A 22017-nucleotide genomic window follows, 5' to 3' on the forward strand; every position below is an offset into this window, starting at 1 on the left:
GAGTAACTTTATAAAGTTTCAGAGAGGTAGCCATGTTAATCTGTATCAGCAAAAAGAATGAGAAGTACTTGTGACTTAGAGACTAACAAATTTATTTGGGCATAAGCTTTCATGGGCTAAAACCCACTTCATCAGATGCATGTGTGGAAAATACAGTAGAGAGGTATAAATACACAGCATATGAAAAGATGGGAGTTGCCGTACCAACTCTAAGGAGACAAATCAATTAAGGTGGGCTATTATCAGCAGGAGAAAAAAAACTTTTGTTTGTGATAATCAGGATGGCCCATTTCAAACAGTTGACAAGAAGGTGTGAGTAACAGTAGGGGGAAAATTAGCAGGGGGAAATAGTTTTTAGTTTGTGTAATGACCAATCCTCTCCCAGTCTTTATTCGAGCCTAATATGATGGTGTCCAGTTTGCAAATTAATTCCAGTTCTGCAGTTTCTCATTGGAGTCTGTTTTTGAAGTTTTTTTTTGTTGTTGAAGAATTGCCACTTTTACATCTGTAATTGAGTGGCCAGGGAGGTTGAAGTGTTCTCCGACTGGTTTTCGAATATTATAATTCTTGACCTCTGATTTGTGTCCATTTATTCTTTTGCATAGAGACTGTCTGGTTTGGCCAATGTACATGGCAGAGGTGCATTGCTGGCACATAATGGCATATATCACATTGGTAGATGTGGTTCTCCCTATCAACACAAACCCAATTATCTATATTTCTAATAATCAATCCCCCATTACTTGTACTTGACTCTTCCTAATAACAAGGGGCCCCTCCCCTGGAAAGGTATCCTCAGAGTGAGAGGATACCATGGCACTATCTGGAAAGAGGGTCCCAACTATGGGATTGTTTCCCTCCATAAGTTTAGGGAGGAGATGGTGTGATGGGATAACATGATTTTGGCAATTAATTGATCTTTAAATATTCATGGTAAGTAGGCCCAATGGCCTGTGATGGGATGTTAGATGGGGTGGGATCTGAGTTACTACAAAGAATTCTTTCCTGGGTATCTGGCTGGTGAATCTTGCCCATATGCTCAGGGTTCAGCTGATCGCCATATTTGGGGTCTGGAAGGAATTTTCCTCCAGGGCAGATTCGAAGAGGCCCTGGGGGTTTTTCGCCTTCCTTTGTAGCATGGAGCCCCGGTCACTTGCTGGAGGATTCTCTGCTCCTTGAAGTCTTTAAACCATGATTTGAGGACTTCAATAGCTCAGACATAGGTGAGAGGTTTATCGCAGGAGTGGGTGGGTGAGATTCTCGTGGCCTGCATTGTGCAGGAGGTCAGACTAGATGATCATAATGGTCCCTTCTGACCTTAATATCTACGAATCTATGAATCATTCCAGCTTGATTTTCAAAAGTAGTTTCCTCTTTTTCTGGGTATTGCACAATCATTAGACTTACTTTTTTATTAAAGTTTCTCTGTTTTTAATTGGACATAAGAAAGAATAAATAATTTCTCACACTGACAAGAAAAACAAACGTATGATATGACTGAGCCATGAGGGCAACAAAAATTATTAGGGAGCTGGGCACATGACTTATGAGGAGAGGCTGAGGGAACTGGGCTTATTTAGTTTGCAGAAGAGAAGAGTGAGGAGGGATTTGATATCAGCCTTCAACTACCTGAAGGGGGGTTCCAAAGAGGTTGGAGCTAGGCTGTTGTCAGTGGTGGCAGATGATAGAACAAGGAGCAATGGTCTCAAGTTGCAGTGGGGGAGGTCTAGGTTGGATATTAGGGAAAAAACTATTTCACTAGGAGGGTAGTGAAGCACTGAAATGGGTTACCTAGGGAAGTAGTGGAATCTCCATCCTCAGGTTTTTAAGGCCTGGCTTGACAAAGACCTGGATGGGATGATTTAGTTGGGGATTGGTCCTGCTTTGAGCAGGGGGTTGGACTAGATGACCTCCTGAAGTCTCTTCCAACCCTGATATTCTATGACATAACATACTAATTTCTTAACCCATATCAACTGTGGGTTTTTTTATGTATTTTACAGATCTGTTGTTGTTTCCATGATCAAACTGAAAAACTCATTCAGCTTCTCTTTTCTGATTATACCCTGCTCTGTGGGGATCCATTTTTCACTTTCTCGTTTACATTTATGTCAATATGCTTTCAAATTCCTACCTATCTGTTCAAGTACTCATACAGCAGAGGACATGCTTCTCATTTTTGCTGAGATGAGTATAAAAGTATTAATATAGTCCTTAATCCAAGTTTAATATAGTCAGACTGGACAGAATGGCAGCTTTTCAGCACCCACTTATCATTGAGCCTGGACAACACAATATTCCCATAAATAGTACCAAATGAGATAGTAACCATGGGTGCTCATGCATTTACAATTTCCTTCACTATAAGCATATGTATGCTTTAAGTAACTTTAAGTAAGGTCTTTTCATTTATCAAGAAACCGCCTAATCATATTTCATGGCTGACAGAGAAACCATTTTGCAAAATAAGCTAAAAATAAATCGTCTTATTCCACTCTTATATAGTTCAAATAACAGAAACTATCATAAATATTTTTAGGTATCTCCAGACCTAGAATATTCAGAGAGTATCACTCAATCCACTTGATAAATTCAGTCTTTAAGGCTAAACATTAATGTTTTAGTATTTGTTACATTGCTAAGAAGTTACAGAAGGAGTAAGGTGGGATTTTCAAAAGCACGTAAATTACTTAGGCTCAAGTCTCACAGACTTTGAGTGGGGCTTTATCTCCTAATGCTTTTAAAATCCCATATTTAGATTATTTCTTTTCATAGGCTAGTTGAGAGCAGATCTGAGATTAATAAATTATCCTATTCTACACTTTAATTTGCCAATATATACAATTCCTGCTGACAGGCTTTGCCAAGAAATATTCAAACAATATGATTGCCACTGAATCTCTTGTGATAATTCTATGTACCGCTGCAATATGTGATGTCCTGTCCCTTTAAATGTTCAGGAGGTTCAGTACTTCACCCCCACCCCCACAGTGCAAAGCTTCATTTTCTTGTTTGCTTCAGTTATGCAGCTGAAACAGTAAAGCCACAGCAGCAGATATCTGTGTTTCTATCAGCTCCCTCTGCATCTGTTTATTTCCTTCTCTGCTGGCTCCAGAAATATAACATATAGATATGAAGAATTTATATCCCTTGTGTGTCCAGTTCGGCTTCTTCCTGATCAAGAAGAAGAAAGTGTAAGCAAATAATGTCATTAAAAGGGGTTTAAGTTCACCTAAAGGCACAGGGTGACAGACTGCTGCTTTTGCTCCTGGAACAGTGGGAACTAGCCAGATAGAGAAAGGGAAGTAAGCAAGTAATCTTAGAACTAAGGATAAATGTTCTGCAATTACTGTCCCAATTGTTCAAACAGAGCAGTGAAGAGGAAGTAAGCAGTCATCTTTGCTGACCTTGTGCAAGCAAGCATGCAAACAACTTAATGTGCACTGTGGGTCCATCACCAGAAGAGAGAGACCAAGTACAACCCAAGGAGTATATAAGCACACAGCCAACAGCGGCCAATCAGAAGCAGATATTGCTGTTTTTACTGTGCACTAAAAATAATAATAATTAATAATAATTTCCCTCTGGAAAAGGTGTCCAGGAGACATGAAGTCCACCAGAACAAAGAAATGACACTGTTTGTGAACAATGTTGGTGAGTTTGATGAAAACTGTGGACCATGGATTGTGTACCTCAAATGTTCTAAGTAATTTGTAACCTGCAACACCATTTCAGGTGGACAGTGAGTTTCAACCTTGCTCACAGTGACAGGTCCAAAGGCATTCAGACTGCTGAGTGACCTACTTTCTCCAACTGTGCCAGGAACTGCTACATATGCCACAATTACTGCAGAAATGCAGGCATGTTTTTCTCCTACCCCACAGATGATATTTGTTCCATCAGAGATATCAGGAAACTGGAGGATCAATATCACAGTTTGTTGCTGCTTTAAAGAAGTTGTCAGAACATTGTCAGTTTGGACAAACATGAATTGATGCCCTACATGACCAGTTAGTCTCTGGATTATACAATGATGAGGTCTGGAAGAAGTTACTGATGGTATTAGCGCTTACATTCAAGAAGGCTACTGAAGTAGCAGTTGCAATGGAGAAGGCAGAGAAAGATTCTGGAATTTAATGTGAAGCGACAAGTTCACCTCCTTCATCAGCAAGACAGAGAACCACAGGAATGTAAAGAATTTCTTTGTGGCCATTTTGCACAAACTACACACTCTGAGAAGGATAGTTGGGCACATCAAGTTCTTTAAAGAAAGTGCCAGAAGAAAGCACACATTGCCAGGACTGCACAGTTCAATGATCAGCAGCACAGAGTAACTATGCATCCAAGAAGACATGTATGAAGACTGAACCAAAGAAGGGATTAAAGTTAGGAATGTATGATGTAGGAAAAAGACACAAGCTCTAGTGATACTGATCAAGACCTAGCACTATACATGTTAACAGAATCTGGAGTCAAAGATGGAATCTGGATTACGCCGTTGATCAAAAGAGTTCCTACAAAAATGGAGCTTGATACAAGACCTGCTGTTTCAATGATTTCTGCATCTACCAGACATTGTCACAAGTTCCCCTGGCAAAAGGATCCATGATATTGAAGATTTATACCAGAGAAAAGTTAGCCCCAAAAGGAATACTCCAGGTGAAAGTGCAGCTAGATGGACAATAAGTGATTTTGCCCTTGTATGTGATTGAAGAAAAAAATCCTCTACTATGTGGCAGATCTTGGCTTGAGAAGCTCAAGGTGAAATAGAATGAGATGAAGGTGATCATGACAGTCTGACAGTCAGCCAAAATATTGCAAGCTCAGAATTGTGCCTTTTACTCTGAAGACTGTACTGGAAGCTGATTTGGACCATTTAGTGAGCATTGTAGTCTTGTCACCAGTTCATGCAGCGAGTGGGCTACACCCATCCGAGAAGGATGGCTGAGTCTGAATTTGTGGAGATTTCAGAGTAACACTGAATTCAGTTTTATGTGCAGACCAGTATTCACTACCATGTACTGAAGATTTGCTTGTTACTCTTAGTGGTAGACAGTGTTTTAGTAAATTGGATTTGCTCGGTGCATATCTACAAATGGAGTTTGATCCAGCATGTTGCAAATATCTCACAATCAACACCCAAAAAGGCTATTTTGTTGCAACAGGTTGCATTTTTGGTATCACATTGGCACCTGCTCTGTTCCAGAAAGACAAAATGAGATTCTGAAGAGACTGCATGGAATTCAAGAATGCAGTAAGTGGAAAAAATAGAGAAGGCTGTTGCCAAGGCTGATTCCCCACTCTGGCATTTTGAGTGCAGAAGGTGAGGGCCTGCACAGATTTTAAAAATTAATACTTGCCACTCCAGGCTTGTATTAAAGTCCCATGGTTACAGCTTTTCTCTAACCTTGGCTTGGTAAACGCTGCCACCACCCAAATGCAAAACCCCTTTGGGAATCCAGGAAGACACACTTGGGAATTCCTTCCTGTGAGATACCCTCAAGCCCTTTTACCCCATCCCCTCTGGGGAAGACCTGAGAAAGAGGACAAAGGAAATTAGCTGTTGCCACCAGCTAATTAAACAGCATATGCACAAACCTCTTAGGACACCAAAAATCCAATCCTGTTCTTAAAGAAAAGAAAAGAAAATACCTGGAATTTAGGCTTTTGCTAGATTATAAAAGAGCAATTCCAAAAATTAAGCACCCCAAATAGCTTTCTTAAAGGTTACAAACAAACAAAAGCATCTGGGGTTGGCACAGAGGAGTCCATTAGCCATAAGAAATAAACAGAAATAAACCTAATTGCGGCTTTCTAAATATTCCTTATCTACTTACACATTTGGGGGTTCCAAATAAGTAGTTCTAGGCATGATCTGATGATTTATGATCATACCTGTCTTAAAGCTTCTCATAGCATAACTGCTCCCTGTTCTCCTCTTTCCCAGAGAAAAAACAACAGAGAGAAAGGGGAAGATTTTTTTTTCCATTTAAAAAAGTTCTAGCCATCCCATTGGCTCTTTTGGTCAGGTTCCCACTCCCTTTCCTTTACTTGGGGACTTTGTTAACCCTTTACAGATAAAGCAAGCAGAGAACAGCCACCAAGAGGGATTTTATAGCTAACTGGCTGTCTGAGTGTCCATAAAAGGGAGCTACCCCTGCTCCTTCATTTATCACACTAGTCATATGAGTTAGCCAATAACCAACTGGGATAGAGCCTATGGTCATCATGGTGGTGAGCAGTCCTGAGATAATGCAGAAAGCTTGCCACCTACCTGAATTTTTAGGGCATCAAGCATAGTTAGCATCAATGATTTCAGTGTTACCACAATGGAGAGCTCTATCAGTCATTACTGGGTGTTATGAAATTATATGGCCTGTTTTATGCAGAAGGTCAGACTAAATTATCATAATAGTCCCTTCTGGTCTTCAAATCTATAAATCAGCACATGGTGGGATTGTGTGCTGCATTAGGATATTCCCATTCTCACTTTCTCTTATACAAGATACACACACTGTATTTGATCTGGTTGTGCAGTGCAAGACTCCCTGCAGTGTAGATTAGATGCAAGCAGAATGTCCACACTAACTCCCTGATGATCCTTCTTTGTTTCATGTTCTACAGAGCAGTTGTATGTAATCTCACAACTAAACCATGGCTAATGGACGAGGGGCAGTCAAAAAAGCACTTCAAAGACACCTTCAAAGCCAACCTGAAGAAGTGCAGTATTGACACAAACTCATGGGAAACCGAAGCACTCAACTGACCAAAATGGAAAAGGACCTTGTGGCAAGGATCACAGTATGTCAAGACCCAACCGAGACAACAGGAAATGGAGCAACAGGAAAGGAGAAAAGCATGCAGCAGAGCAATTTAAAAATCAAGATCCGCCCCTTCCATTGGCAAATGTCTGCCCCAACTGTGACAAAATCTATGGATCCTGGATCAGTCTCATTAGCCACCTGCAGATCCACCAGCGATAACTAGCTATCATTTTATGGAAGACAATCATCCTTGAACTTCAATGGATCGCCGCCACTGACTGAATAGTTGGTAGGGCATCAACTGCTGCTAATACAGGGGCTGGAGTATTGTCCAGATATATTTTGGTGAAATATACAGAGTTAAGAGCCCTATTCAGAATTAAATATAAACTTACAGAAGCCTCATTGACCATAGATGTTAAATTAATCCATGTGAAACAATGACTGAGATTCTTGTTCCCTGAAATCCCATGAGAGATAGTTACAGAAACTTTTGGAAATCAAATATTTTAGTCCTGGTTTATGCCTACATGATACTTTCCTGCCTCATCTTCCTGTACTACAGGCTTATACACCTCCGGCCACCATATCCCAGCAAGAAGCAGCAGCTGTTTACCTCCGTTACCATAAGAGTGACAAGTTGCTGAAGCTCTGCATCTAATCAATAACTTCCAGGGGAAGCTACAAAGGTCATGTTCAGCTGAGGTAACCACAGGACACTCCACTCAATGATTGATCTTCATCCCAGAACCCCCATGGACCTACCTCACTTCAGAACTGATCCTGTCAGAAAATTTCCCAATTTCATGGGTCTCTCACTCCCATTCTACATATTTGCCCCGGCTGGCCCTTTTAAGTCTCTCTCACTCACCTAGGGAGGGATTGTCATCACCCAGACAGCAGCCAGAGACATGGACTAATCTGGCCAGAAGGTAGAGATGAGATGCCTGAACAAACTGAACCTCCTAAAAGAATCTGATCTTTTAATAAATATTAACCCTTTTAGTCATCTTTTCTTTTTTTATATTAATTTCATTCACATATTAACTTTTCCCCAAAAATCTTTATGGTATTAGCAAAGAGTGTATTTGAATTCTAAGGACAGATTGTTGGTTCTTAACCTTTGAGTAACCTGAATTCAGGAACTTCATATGATCAAATATTGGACTGTATTTCATTATGGTTCATGTCTCCAAGCCTGTGGGAAAATAAGTGTCCAGAGAAAAGACCTCCTCAAACTACTAAGTATCTACAAAAGTATTTAAAAAAGTGGGGGATTGATATGGGATCTTTGTTATGACAGATGGATTCTGTAAGGAATAAAACAATAACAATGAATGGATTAGAATCCCCCTGATCTTATTGATCATGTAACCTAAAGATACCATAAAAGAAATTCCATAAGTAATGAGGTAAAACAAAAATGTCAAAACAGGACACATATTAAAAAATAATCTTGGGAAAGTATTTCTCCCTCCAAAAAGGGGTTTCTTTGTCTCATATCCTGTAAAAATAGATTTTGGAAATTAGATGGCAAGTGCAAACTGCCAGCATCCCACCAGTTACAGAGAAGAGTGCTCTTTACCTTACACCATGGATGGTAATATGGCTATTCTTTCTGTATACTGTTATCAATCTCTGATTGATAATATTTTATTAAATTTCATTTGTCTGTTTATTTAATAATCTCAAATTTTTAAATTCAAACATCCAACACTATTAAGCTCATCAAAACCCATCCTTCTCCCCACATTAACTTAAACCAGTGGGACTACCTGTAGACTGAGTAAGGCATTATTCAACATGGTGGGAGAACGGGGCCACAAATATTCATCAGGAAAGTTTACTCATCAGTCTTTTTCAGTCATTCAAACAGAATGGAGACATGGAAAATGTTATGCTAAGCTAATGACTGTCCCTCCTACAGAATGTCTTAGAGTTGGCATCTGTTCTTCACTTTTTAATTCAAGTTGTTTTGCAAATAATAATTTTAAAAATCCCTAAAATGCCATATAAGGGACAGGGGATTGGATAACTGCAGGACAGTGTGTTAAACTAATAGATATTCCTTCTGGCCTTATGCAAGTGAATAATGGGAGCAGGAGGGACACAAGCAGCCTCCTCCTTAGCCTAATTGTACAGTCCACAAGAGAGTAATACAGAATTGCTGTCCTTTCTCCTCCTGTAGCTTGTAATGCTCCAGAAAGGGGGAAGGCAACCAATGAAAATCAGATTCTCCACACAAACTCAAGGTGAAGACAGTAAGCCACACCCTCTGATGGGGAGTGGTAGCTGCCCAGTTCCCATTGCTGAGTTGGATACTCAGGAAGGAATTCTGCCCACTTCATGTATTGGTTTTTTTTTCCCCTTGAGCTCCTTACAATTAACTGAACATACATGACACAAGTTCATCCTCAGAGAGTCCAGAAACACCCAGCATGGTAGTATGACATTTCTTTGCAATTTGATTCTTTAAGTAGTGTGTAATGAGAATTGAAATGTTAAGTGTAGCAACTTTAAAGAATTCTACACTACTAATTGTGAACAATGTATTAACTGAACTAAGCACTCATTTCTGTTTTGAATAATTTATGAACAGACATAGATATTTACAAATTATCTGTTATTACTACAGCAGCACCAGAGGAAAAAGAAGAACCGGCTGCTTTATGGACACTTCCCCTGTCACTCGAGGTGAAGAATCAGTATGCTGTGCTGGCAATAGGCTGTGGGGCGCATGTAGTTAGATGTTCAGCTGCCTGTGTGTGTTCTCCTTGTGTGCTGCCCCACCTCTGCACAGACAGCCAGCACAGCAGACCTTGAGTGTACCGCCAAATGACCACAAGATCCATTAAGGTACAAAGGCGCCAGGCCAGGTTCATTGTCAACAAAGCACGGTAATAGTACTTGGCAGATTCTATGAGGATACTAAGACATGAATGCCTGTGGAAATGGATGCAGCCCAGTGAATGGTGGGACTTTTTGTTCTTAGCACTTCTTAGGAATGTGTATTTCTGCAATATCAGCCCTGTTTTTGCCAGATTCTGTGAGCCTCAGACCAGGCCTCTGATACAAGGGCTTATGTCTCAGGCTCTCTTCCTACTAAAGAGCATACCAAATGGCTGAGAAAGAGAAGCCACCTGCCCCCAAAACTGGGAGGTTCACTGCCACCACATTCAAGAGAGGAGGCATAGGGTCTCACCTCTGAGGAGGATGGAGGCATCCATCTGTAGCTGAGTCAACCTGAGTTCTTGGGAAGCTAAGTGAAAAAAGATTTCGTAGGTAATCCCAACACTATCTGCCAACCTGATATGATGTTTCAGGAGGTGTACTGCCTGCTTGGAGCCCAAGTCTGAGATGTTACAGAAAGGATTCCAAGGCTCATCCATCTCTCTGACCACTACCCAATATTACTCATCCTTATGGGCACAAATAACAGTGCCAGGTATGACCCTCAATAGATCATCAGGGACTACACAGCTCTCTGAGTGAGGGGAAGAAGTCGGGGGTGCAGGTTGTGTTCTCATCCATCCTCCCAGCTGAGGGTAAAGGCCCAGACAGGAACACCTGCATCCTGGAGATGAATGCATGGCTGTGCATATGGTGTTGACAGGAGGATTTCAGCTTCCTCGTCCGTGGGATGGTGTTTCAGGAAGGTGTTTCTGGTGTGAAGAGATCGGATCGACCTGATCAAGAAAGGGAAAAGCATCTTCAAGCACTGACTCACCAAGCTAGTGAGGAGGACTTTAAACTAGTCCAGAGGGGCCAGGTGATATAGCCTACAGGTAAGCATAAAAAAGGCAACCTTAACAGAGGATTAGATGCTGGGCATGGGTGGGTTGGGGCTGTGGAAAATTACATAGGATCAACAAGAGGGAAATCAGTAGGGGATCTGTTCAACATCTTAGATGTCTATACAAAAATGCAAGGAGTATGGGGAATAAACAGGAAGAATTAGAAGTACATAAGATAAATTATGACTTAATTAGCATCAGAGAGATTTGGTTGGATAAGTCTCATGACTGGAACATTGGTCTAGAGGGGTATAACTTGTTCAGGAAGGACAGACAGTATAAAAAGGAAGGAGGTATTATATTGTACTCAAAGATTGTATACACTTGTTCTGAGGTCCAGAAATGGCTTCTAAGGGAGGTTATGGAATCCCCATCCCTGAATACATTTAAGAACAGGTTGGACAAACACCTGTCAGGGATGTCTAGAAAGATTTACTTGGTCCTGTGTCAGTGCAGGAGGCTGGACTTAATGACTTCTCAAGGTCCCTTCCAGGCCTACACATGATTCTATAATTATCTGAAAATATCCTATGAATGGTTTATCTCAAGATATTTCAGTTTATGGATTGCTCACAAACTATTTGCTATAGCTATATTTGTTTATTAGCTCTTCGTAATTTGCAGGTGTGCACTGGGTGATTGGTCACTTGCATGATATCATATTGTTTCTCCCAAACCTTCACACAACATCGACCAAGTTACTGCTGTCTAGTAACAACATTAAGGCCAAAGAAGGCAGAGTGTAACTCAGCAGGTCATGCACATATCGTGGATTACATTTAAGATAAAGCATCCTCAGACAGACCCATTTTCAAACCATTCTTCACATTTTTTCCTCATACTGCATAATGAGTAAGATAGTAGGTACATTGGATGTTGAAAACCTACATCTGTTCAGTAAAGATGACTAGTCCCAGAACTGATCCAATGCCCTTTGAATCATCGGAAAGTCTCCTATTGTCTTTACTGGATTTTGGATCACACTGTTTTTTATGCTCAGGTCATCTCACTTACATTGGAGTGCAAGTCCCTCAGGCATGTCATACATGCCTTGCAAAAGGAAGGAGTGTTACCTTTTCATTTCTACGTAAGCAATATTTGCAATAATTGGCCAGCTACTTACATATTTTTAATGATAAATGTTAAAAGAATATTGTTCATTAAAAAATGTCTCAAATTACCTCTCATGTTACCTGACATGAACCAAACAGCTCTTCTTTTTAGGAGGGAATCAGTTTGAAGAAGGCCATAATATTACAAGGAGCTGTGAGTTCAGGTGGAGGTGAAGCCAAATAAACATCAGGAAGTTCATGAGGAGGAAGGTGGGGTAGCTCAAATGAGTCAGATGAACACCTGAATTTTCAGTGCTTAGCTGAAGAGCACAGATGCTCAAAACCATAAAGTTCACACATATTAATTTAGTACCAGGCCTGTAATTCACTTTTATTAATTTTTAATCAATTATGTGAGTCATTATGATAATAAAGTGTGAACTAACTGTGTGTCTAGTAAACAGGTGTCAGAACAAATATAATTACTCACACACAAGCAATCGCAAAATAAAATAGACAAAACCAGAAAAATATGTACCCTTATTGCATAGATCAAAGAGTTCTATGCGCTGATGCCCTATATTTCCTTCTATTCTTTTATGATCTTCATTTAGTGGATACTTTCCTTTGAGGTGTATGAATGGTTTCCATTATGTTCATGCTCATATACATTAAAGGTAAAGGTCTGATATAGTAGAGCATTTCCATTCAGTAAGAGCTCTGAAACAGGTACATAAGTGGATATATGCCTCAGAGTCCTAGAAAAAAATTGCATAAAACATAAGAACGACCATACTGGGTCAGACGATTGGTCCATCTAGACCAGTATCCTGTCTTCCCACAGTGGCCAAAGCCAGGTGCTTCAGAGGGAATGAACAGAACAGGCAATCAAGTGATACATATCCTGTTGTCCACTCCAGTTTCTGGCAGTCAGAGGCTAGGGACACCCACAGCATGGGGTTGCATACCTGGCCATCCTGGCTAATAGCCATTGATGGTCTTATCCTCCATGAACTCAGCTAATTCTTTTTTAGAACCCCTTCCTACTTTTGGCCTTCACAGCGTACCCTGGCAATGAATTCCATAGGTTGACTGCATACTGTATGAAGAAGTACTTCCTTTTGTTTCTTTTAAACCTGCTGCCTATTAATTTCATTGGATCACACCTTCTTCTTGTGTTTATGATTCATTCATAATTTTATAGACCTCTATCATATCCCCTCTTAATCATCTCTTTTCCAAGATGAAAAGTCCCAGTCTTTTTCATCTCTCCTCATATGGAATCTGTTCCATACCCTTAGTCAACGTTGTTGCTCTTCTCTGTACCTTTTCCAATTCTAATCTATCTTTTTTGAGATGGGGCAACCAGAACTGCACACACTTTTCAAAGTGTGGGCATACCATGGATTTATATAGAGGCATTATGATATTTACCATCTTATTATTTATCCCTTTCCTAATGGTTCTTAAGATTCTGTTAACTTTTTTTTGACTGATGCTGCACATTGAGGATGTTTTCAGAGCACTATACACAATAACTCCAAGCTCTTTCTTGAGTGGTAACAATACATGGAGGCATGGCATTGATTTGGGGTGGGGGGGGACACACAAATGGTACTTCATCTGTACTTGTGTTTCACCCAGGATTGCTTACATATTGAAAAGGTAGTAGATATGCAGCTCTCACATTGCACAAAGGCCTTGGACCTCCTTGACCAGTCAGTACAAGGGCTGCTCTAGTTATGCTATCTACTGATTTCCTAGCGATAGATACAGATCAGGTATCCATATTGATAGTAGATCTTGCATCTGTTAGCATGAAGTGTTGTTGATGTGCCAGAGGACTCCAGGAGAGTGAATGAGACTGCTTTAAAGAATTAGAAAACACTCAGGGGAAAATAAATAAATAGACTCTCAACTTTTATTATTTATCAAAGCTAACCAATCATATAATATTTCAGGATGTGTTTTTGGATGCACCACATGTGCTCAAAATGTGGTAGATTCAGTACCAGATTTACCATAGCGCCAATGGTGTCATAGCACCGGGCTCAAGCTCAGAAGGGGGCCCATAACACTCGCTTCCTCCCCTCTCACAGCGCAGAGCGCTGCAGAAGTGGAGGCTCTGAGAGCGAGCCTCGGAGCAGCAGGGATTCAGCATGGGAGCTAAGAACCCAAGGGGCCCTGGGAGCTGTAGTTGCTACCTGTAGCAGTTACTGGTATGTAAAGAATTGTAAAACAGTACTATCTGATGTGGCAAATTCCTACAGATAGCAGTTTCTCGCACTACACCAGCTGCAGCGGTGGGGAGGGGGTCTTGGGGATCCTCCGGGTGGGGGGTCTTGGGGCTCTGGCTGGGGTGGGGCGGGCAGTATTATAAGTATTTCTTCTTATATTTTTTAAATGAACCAAGCCAAGCTTAGGAATTTAAATATTGCATTGGAAACAACCTCTGCAAGACACCAGTAATGAATTTTGGGCTATACCTGTTACGAGTTCACATTGGTCTTTTCATACTCCTGCTGGAATTCTGTGCCACTGCACAATGCAGAATGTGTGCAGAAATAATGTTCCCTGCAGAATTTTATTTTTCCTTCAGAATTTGTGATTTCCTCCCAGCACTCCCACCCATGCTTCCACTGTCAGCCCCAGCCGCCTGGGGCTGACAATGGGAGCGTGATTATATTGTGTTATTTTGACAAATAGCGTATAAAGCATGTTGCAGAATTTTAAAATATTGTGCACAGAATTTTAATTTTTTTGGTGCAGAATTTCCCCAAGAGTAATAGATTAAAGAAACAGACTGCAGTTTTTAAAATCTTACCATGATTGTTGTTAAAGAATGGTCACAATTTATCATTAACATTACCTTATCTGGTAAGTCAAAACTCAGTAGCTGATTAATCATATTAAAACTTCTAAAAATGTGGACTGTGATATATGAATCCAGGATTTCAACAATTACCATTTTAGATCACACCCATACAATTTATATGGTGCCTTATACGTTTAGGTCAGGGATCGGCAACCTTTGGCATGTGGCTCATCAGGAAAATCCGCTGGTGGGCCGCGCTGGTTTGTTTACCTGCAGCATCCACAGGTTTGGCCAACTGCAGCTCCCACTGGCCACGGTTTGCCAATCCAGGCCAATGGGGGCTGCGGGAAATGGTGCAGGCCATTGGATGTGCTAGCCGCCGCTTCCCACAGCCCCCATTGACCTGGAATGGCGAACCGCGGCCAGTGGGAGCTGCGATCGGTCGAACCTGCAGACAGCCTGGGCCACATGCCAAAGATTACCGATCCCTGCTCTTCGTGATATCTTGCTATGCAGAAGCCTAAGTTTCACTGCCCTGTTGAGCACTGCTGATTATGAGATTAGAATAAATTCAGCTGCTAACAATGAGTTGCAGTAAGGATTTATCTTCTGGCCTTTAGTTCCCCTCTCTGTTGTGCACCTAGATCTATTTATAAAACTGAAACTGTCTACTTAAAGTATCTCTAAATCCAAGAATGACAGGTGTGGTATAGTGAATTCAGCAATACAGCTGCTATCTCACAGATAAACTATGCTATAGTTCTGCCCATTACAATCTGTTGCTCACTAATACCACTTTGTACAACATTTGTCTGTTCATACATTTTCTGCCTTCACTACTTTGTTATGTGCATATAATTGTTTTTGTTGTTTGTGATGCTGCTATTCGTGCCCCCCCAACCCCAACAAAACTTTGCACTATATCTGAGATGTGCAGGTTTCCTGCTGTTTTCAGCTTCTTTGTGACTGGTGGGAGAAATCACCTTTTACAGCTGTTTGACCCTGGAAGTCACTGCACTTCCCTTGCCACCCTAAAAATAACCCCAATCTCAGAATGATCTCCAAAATAGTGATGGGTAAAATCTAGAAGGTGTTGAGATATGGTTTAAATAATTATCCCAAGTTCAGATGTTTATCTAAAGTGTGTCCGTAAATTGCCTTTTATTTGGAAATAGGGCTAGTAATACCACAAAAATTTCCTAGAAGATGTAGCTCAGTACTCCTGATTCTAATCCCAGAGGACAGCTGCAATTAAAACACACACACACACACACACACACAAAATAAACAGACTTTTAAAATCAAGGGTTCTGGTTTAGTCTGAGTTTTGGGTTAGGGCTCTATGTTATGCATACCAGTTTTCCCATGTCTGATCAGTACATGGTCAGAATTCACATTAATGTTTCACTGCAAAGAGAAAAAAAAGACTATTTATCATAACATCATGAAATAACAGAACATCAGGTGTTACCAAAGAGATGAAAAGAATGCCAGGGTTGGACTTAGGAACACTCAGAACAAGGGGTTGCAAAGAGCATCAAGCTGGGGAGAGCATTCTGAGGTGAATAAGAACTGAGGGCTCAATTATCTCCAATAAAAAGTCATGAACCACTTCAGTTCCCTTTCATTTAAAACAGCTGGTGCTCAAGGACACCGTCAAAGAACCAATTTTTTAACCACAGAGAAGCAAAGTTGCAGGCCAATGGCTGTCTGTGCCAAGTAATAATAATAAAAATAATTAATAATTAATAATAATAAATAATAATTAATTAATAATGGGCCTGATGCTGCGGACCTTATTCAGGCAGATCTTGCTAATATTGTGAGACATATGTATGAATCCCATTAGCTCTACCTACAATTGCAGTAAGGAGTGAATGCACATACATTGCCAGCTTCTCTTTGAAGTGAAATACTTTAATTTCTTAAATGACAAATTATTTGAAGCCAATGTGAGTTTTGGCATTGATTTCAGTAGGAACAGGCTTTGGATCTTAAGGAGTATCCCTGCTGATATTTCTCCCATCTCTGACCTTATAGTAAGAATGGTAATCTGGTTTGGGGTACTAGAACTTCTATAGTACACTCTGAGGATTGGTCAATGGCAGGTGCTTCAGAGGGAATGAACACAGCAAGTAATCATAGATTCATAGATATTTAGGTCAGAAGGGACCATTATGATCATCTAGTCTGACCTCCTGCACAACGCAGGCCACAGAATTTCACCCACCACTCCCACAAAAAAACCTCACACCTATATCTGTGCTATTGAAGTCCTCAAATTGTAGTTTAAAGACCTCAAGGAGCAGAGAATCCTCCAGCAAGTGATCCGTGCCCCATGCTACAGAGGAAGGCGAAAAACCTCCAGGGCCTTCCAATCTGCCCTGGAGGAAAATTCCTTCCCGACCCCAAATATGGCGATCAGCTAAACCCTGAGCATATGGGCAAGATTCATCAGCCAGATACTACAGAAAATTCTTTCCCGGGTAACTTGGATCTTACCCCATCTAAAACCCATCACAGGCCATTGGGCCTATTTACCATGAATATTTAATTACCAAAGCCATGTTATCCCATCATACCATCTCCTCCATAAACTTATCGAGTTTAATCTTAAAGCAAGATAGATCTTTTGCCCCCACTACTTCCCTCGGAAGGCTATTCCAAAACTTCACTCCTCTGATGGTTAGAAACCTTCGTCTAATTTCTAATCTAAATTTCCTAGTGGCCAGTTTATATCCATTTGTTCTTGTGTCCACATTGGTACTTAGTTTAAATAATTCCTCTCCCTCTCTGGTATTTATCCCTCTGATATATTTATAGAGAGCAATCATATCTCCCCTCAACCTTCTTTTAGTTAGGCTAAACAAGCCAAGCTCCCTGAGTCTCCTTTCATAAGACAAGTTTTCCATTCCTCGGATCATCCTAGTAGCCCTTCTCTGTACCTGTTCCAGTTTGAATTCATCCTTCTTAAACATGGGAGACCAGAACTGCACACAGTACTCCAGGTGAGGTCTCACCAGTGCCTTATATAACGGTACTAAGACCTCCTTATCCCTACTGGAAATACCTCTCCTGATGCATCCCAAGACGACATTAGCTTTTTTCACAGCCATATCACATTGGCAGCTCATAGTCATCCTATGATCAACCAATACTCCAAGGTCCTTTTCCTCCTCCGTTACTTCTAGTTGATGCGTCCCTAGCTTATAACTAAAATTCTTGTTATTAATCCCTAAATGCATGACCTTACACTTCTCACTATTAAATTTCATCCTATTCCTATTACTCCAGTTTACAAGGTCATCCAGATCCTCCTGTAGGGTATCCCTATCCTTCTCTAAATTAGCAATACCTCCCAGCTTTGTATCATCTGCAAACTTTATTAGCACACTCCCACTTTTTGTGCCCAGGTCAGTAATAAAAAGATTAAATAAGATTGGTCCCAAAACCGATCCCTGAGGAACTCCACTGGTAACCTCCCTCCAACTTGACAGTTCACCTTTCAGTAGGACCCGTTGTAGTCTCCCCTTTAACCAATTCCCTATCCACCTTTCAATTTTCCTATTGATGCCCATCTTATCCAATTTAACTAATAATTCCCCATGTGGCACCGTATCAAACGCCTTACTAAAATCTAAGTAAATTAGATCCACTGCGTTTCCTTTATCTAAAAAATCTGTTACTTTCTCAAAGAAGGAGATCAGGTTGGTTTGGCACGATCTACCTTTTGTAAAATCATGTTGTATTTTGTCCCATTTACCATTGACTTCAATGTCCTTAACTACCTTCTCCTTCAAAATTTTTTCCAAGACCTTGCATACTACAGATGTCAAACTAACAGGCCTATAATTACTTGGATCACTTTTTTTCCCTTTCTTAAAAATAGGAACTATGTTAGCAATTCTCCAATCATACGGTACAACCCCTGAGTTTACAGATTCATTAAAAATTCTTGCTAATGGGCTTGCAATTTCATGTGCCAATTCCTTTAATATTCTTGGATGAAGATTATCTGGGCCCCCCGATTTAGTCCCATTAAGCTGTTTGAGTTTCGCTTCTACCTCAGATATGGTGATGTCTACCTCCATATCCTCATTCCCATTTATCATGCTACCATTATCCCTAAGATCCTCTTTAGTCTTATTAAAGACTGAGGCAAAGTATTTGTTTAGATATTGGGCCATGCCTAGATTATCCTTGACCTCCACTCCATCCTCAGTTTTTAGCGGTCCCACTTCCTCTTTCTTTGTTTTCTTCCTATTTATATGACTATAGAACCTTTTACTATTGGTTTTAATTCCCTTTGCAAGGTCCAACTCTACTTGACTTTTAGCCTGTCTCACTTTATCCCTACATATTCTGACCTCAATAAGGTAGCTTGCCTTACTGATCCCTCCCTTCTTCCACTCCCTATATGCTTTCTGCTTTTTCTTAATTACCTCTCTAAGATGCTTGCTCATCCAGCTTGGTCTACAACTCCTGCCTATGAATTTTTTCCCCTTTCTTGGGATGCAGGCTTCCGATAGCTTCTGCAGCTTTAATTTAAAATAATCCCAGGCCTGGTCTACCTTTAAACCCATAAATTCTTCAGTCCAATCCACTTCCCTAACTAATTTCCTTAATTTTTGAAAGTCAGCCCTTTTGAAATCAAAAACCCTAGTCGCAGATTTATTTTTGTTAATCCTTCCATTCAGTTTGAACTGAATTAGCTCATGATCACTTGAGCCAAGATTATCCCCTACAACCATTTCCTCTATGAGGTCCTCATTACTCACCAAGACCAAATCTAAAATGGCATCCCCTCTAGTCGGTTCAGCAACTACTTGCTGAAGGAATCCATCAGCTATCGCATCTAGGAAAATCTGAGCCCTATTATTATTACTAGCACTCGTCCTCCAGTCTATATCTGGGAAGTTAAAGTCTCCCATGATCACACAGTTTCCATTAGTATTTACTTTATTAAAAACATTAAAAAGGGCTCTATCCATATCCAAATTAGATCCCGGCGGTCTATAGCACACCCCAAGCACTATCCCAGGGGAGGCTCTAATAGTTTTCTTCCCCAATTTAATTTTTGCCCAGACAGACTCAGTCATACCCATTTCATCGCTTCTTATTTCTTTACATTCTATCTTATCATTGATATACAGTGCTACTCCACCACCTTTACCTTTATTTCGGTCTTTCCTAAACAGCACATACCCTTCAATACCTGTAGCCCAGTCATGACTACTATTCCACCAGGTCTCTGTTATACCTATGATATCTGGTTTCACTTCCTGCACCAGTAACTCTAGTTCCTCCATTTTGTTACCTAGGCTCCTTGCATTAGTGTACAAACATCTTAATTTTTGCTGTTTAGCCTCACTCACATTCTGTACCCTATTAGGCACGGTTATTTTACTACCAGTATAACCTATTAGACTTGTATCTACACTGCCCTTCCTCCTACCTACAGCTGTATCCACTCTTACTTCATTTTCTTTCCACTCTATGCTGAATTCTGGCGTGGAGATTACCTGGACATCTCCCAACCATCTCCCCCAAATTCCTAGTTTAAAGCTCTCTTAATCAGTTGTGCCAGCCTCCATCCTAGAAGTCTATTTCCTTCCCTACTCAGATGAAGTCCATCCCGAGAGAACTGTCCTCTATCCATGAATGCCTCCCAATGGCCATACATCCCAAAGCCCTCCTTATAGCACCACTGCCTAAGCCATCTATTGATAGTCATAATCTTGTCACACCTTTGTTGCCCTTCTCTAGGAACAGGCAGAATCCCACTAAAGATCACCTGAGCCTCAATTTCCTTAAGTGTCCTCCCCAGCCTAGCATAGTCTCCCTTAATACTTTCCAGCGAGAATCTAGCCGTATCATTTGTTCCCACATGAAGGATAATTAGGGGATTCTTTCCCGCTCCCTTTAGAATCCTTTTCAACCTCAGGTCTACATCCCGTATCTTAGCACCCGGAAGACAGCACACCCTCCTATTTTCTGGATCAGCTCTGGTTACAGGCCTATCTATTCTTCTCAGTAAAGAGTCCCCAATCACATAGACCTGCCTTTTCCTAGTGACGGTGCTATTCTCCAGTCTATCCCCTGTTCCCTCTGGCTGCAAGTTCTTTCCATTCCCATTCTCCCTTGTAATCCTTTTTAACCCATCCTGTATCCTCCTGGGGCTCATATTTGGTGTAATCTCCATTAACTCTTCCCCTTTTCCTATAGGACTAACCTCTCTTCTCTTCTTCCTTGCCCTGTCACCCTCAGTGACTACCTGCTGAGCCCCTTCTTCATTTTCCAACTCTGCAAACCTATTCTTAAGCTCTATTTCTCCTTCACTAGCCCGCCTTTTCCTCTGCCTAGTTCTTTTAGTCACATGCTTCCACTGACCACTTTCCTCACCCAGTCTCCCCTCAGAATTCCCTAGTCCTGCTTCCATCTGCAAGTCTGAGCTTTTCCCTTCAGATACCTCATGTCTTTGCTCCATAATCTGCTCAAACCCCTTCCTAAACTCTACCAGACTTTCCACCTGCATCTCCAAACCTCGGATCTTTTCCTCCATCAGCTCTATCAGACGGCACTTCATGCAGACAAAACTCTTACCAGGTGCCCCCTCCAGGATCATGTACATACCACAGCTTCCACATCCAGTCATCTTCATTGTGTCATCTGCTACATGGGTCACTCCCACTGCCACCTCTGTATCTGTCATATCCTTTCCACCTAAATCCTGTTAATCTGGGAAACACAAACCACACCAAAACACCACCACCCACAGCAAAACCAAACCCCACACGAGCACCACAAGACAAACTCCCCTTTCAAACTCCCACTCAAACTCCCCTGTTTACAGCTCTGTTTGCTAGCTCCTGTGCCGCTGTCTGTGCCGCTGCCTGACTGGCTGCTACCTTAACTAGGACCCCTAGTCAGTGAAGCCCCGCCCCCTGATCAGGGCTCAGCTTCTCTCCCAGCACAAAGCCCCTACAAGCCTCTACACATACAAATACTACCAATACAAAACCAAGCACACACAAATACCTTCTCCTCCAACAGAACTCCCACTCAAACTCCCCTGTTTACAGCTCTGTTTGCTAGCTCCTGTGCCGCTGCAGCTGTCTGTGCCGCTGCCTGACTGGCTGCTACCTTAACTAGGACCCCTAGTCAGTGAAGCCCCGCCCCCTGATCAGGGCTCAGCTTCTCTCCCAGCACAAAGCCCCTACAAGCCTCTACACATACAAATACTACCAATACAAAACCAAGCACACACAAATACCTTCTCCTCCAACAGAACTCCCACTCAAACTCCCCTGTTTACAGCTCTGTTTGCTAGCTCCTGTGCCGCTGCAGCTGTCTGTGCCGCTGCCTGACTGGCTGCTACCTTAACTAGGACCCCTAGTCAGTGAAGCCCCGCCCCCTGATCAGGGCTCAGCTTCTCTCCCAGCACAAAGCCCCTACAAGCCTCTACACATACAAATACTACCAATACAAAACCAAGCACACACAAATACCTTCTCCTCCAACAGAACTCCCACTCAAACTCCCCTGTTTACAGCTCTGTTTGCTGGCTCCTGTGCCGCTGCAGCTGTCAAGTG

The 22017-nt window shown here is 41.4% G+C and overlaps 1 protein-coding gene across 1 annotated transcript; it reads right to left on the reverse strand.

Moving 5' to 3' along the window:
• Positions 1–18695: 18695 nt before the first annotated feature.
• On the reverse strand, positions 18696–21544 carry LOC122462490. The gene is made up of 2 exons (XM_043525742.1): positions 21464–21544; positions 18696–21163 (listed from the first exon to the last, which is right to left on the reverse strand). Exon 2 carries the CDS (start codon positions 21135–21137, stop codon positions 19980–19982), a length of 1158 nt encoding a protein of 385 aa, XP_043381677.1. The 5' UTR covers positions 21138–21163; positions 21464–21544; the 3' UTR covers positions 18696–19979.
• Positions 21545–22017: the final 473 nt, after the last annotated feature.

This window comes from Chelonia mydas, chromosome 1, assembly GCF_015237465.2.
Source record: "Chelonia mydas isolate rCheMyd1 chromosome 1, rCheMyd1.pri.v2, whole genome shotgun sequence".
NCBI classification, from domain to species: domain Eukaryota; kingdom Metazoa; phylum Chordata; order Testudines; family Cheloniidae; genus Chelonia; species Chelonia mydas.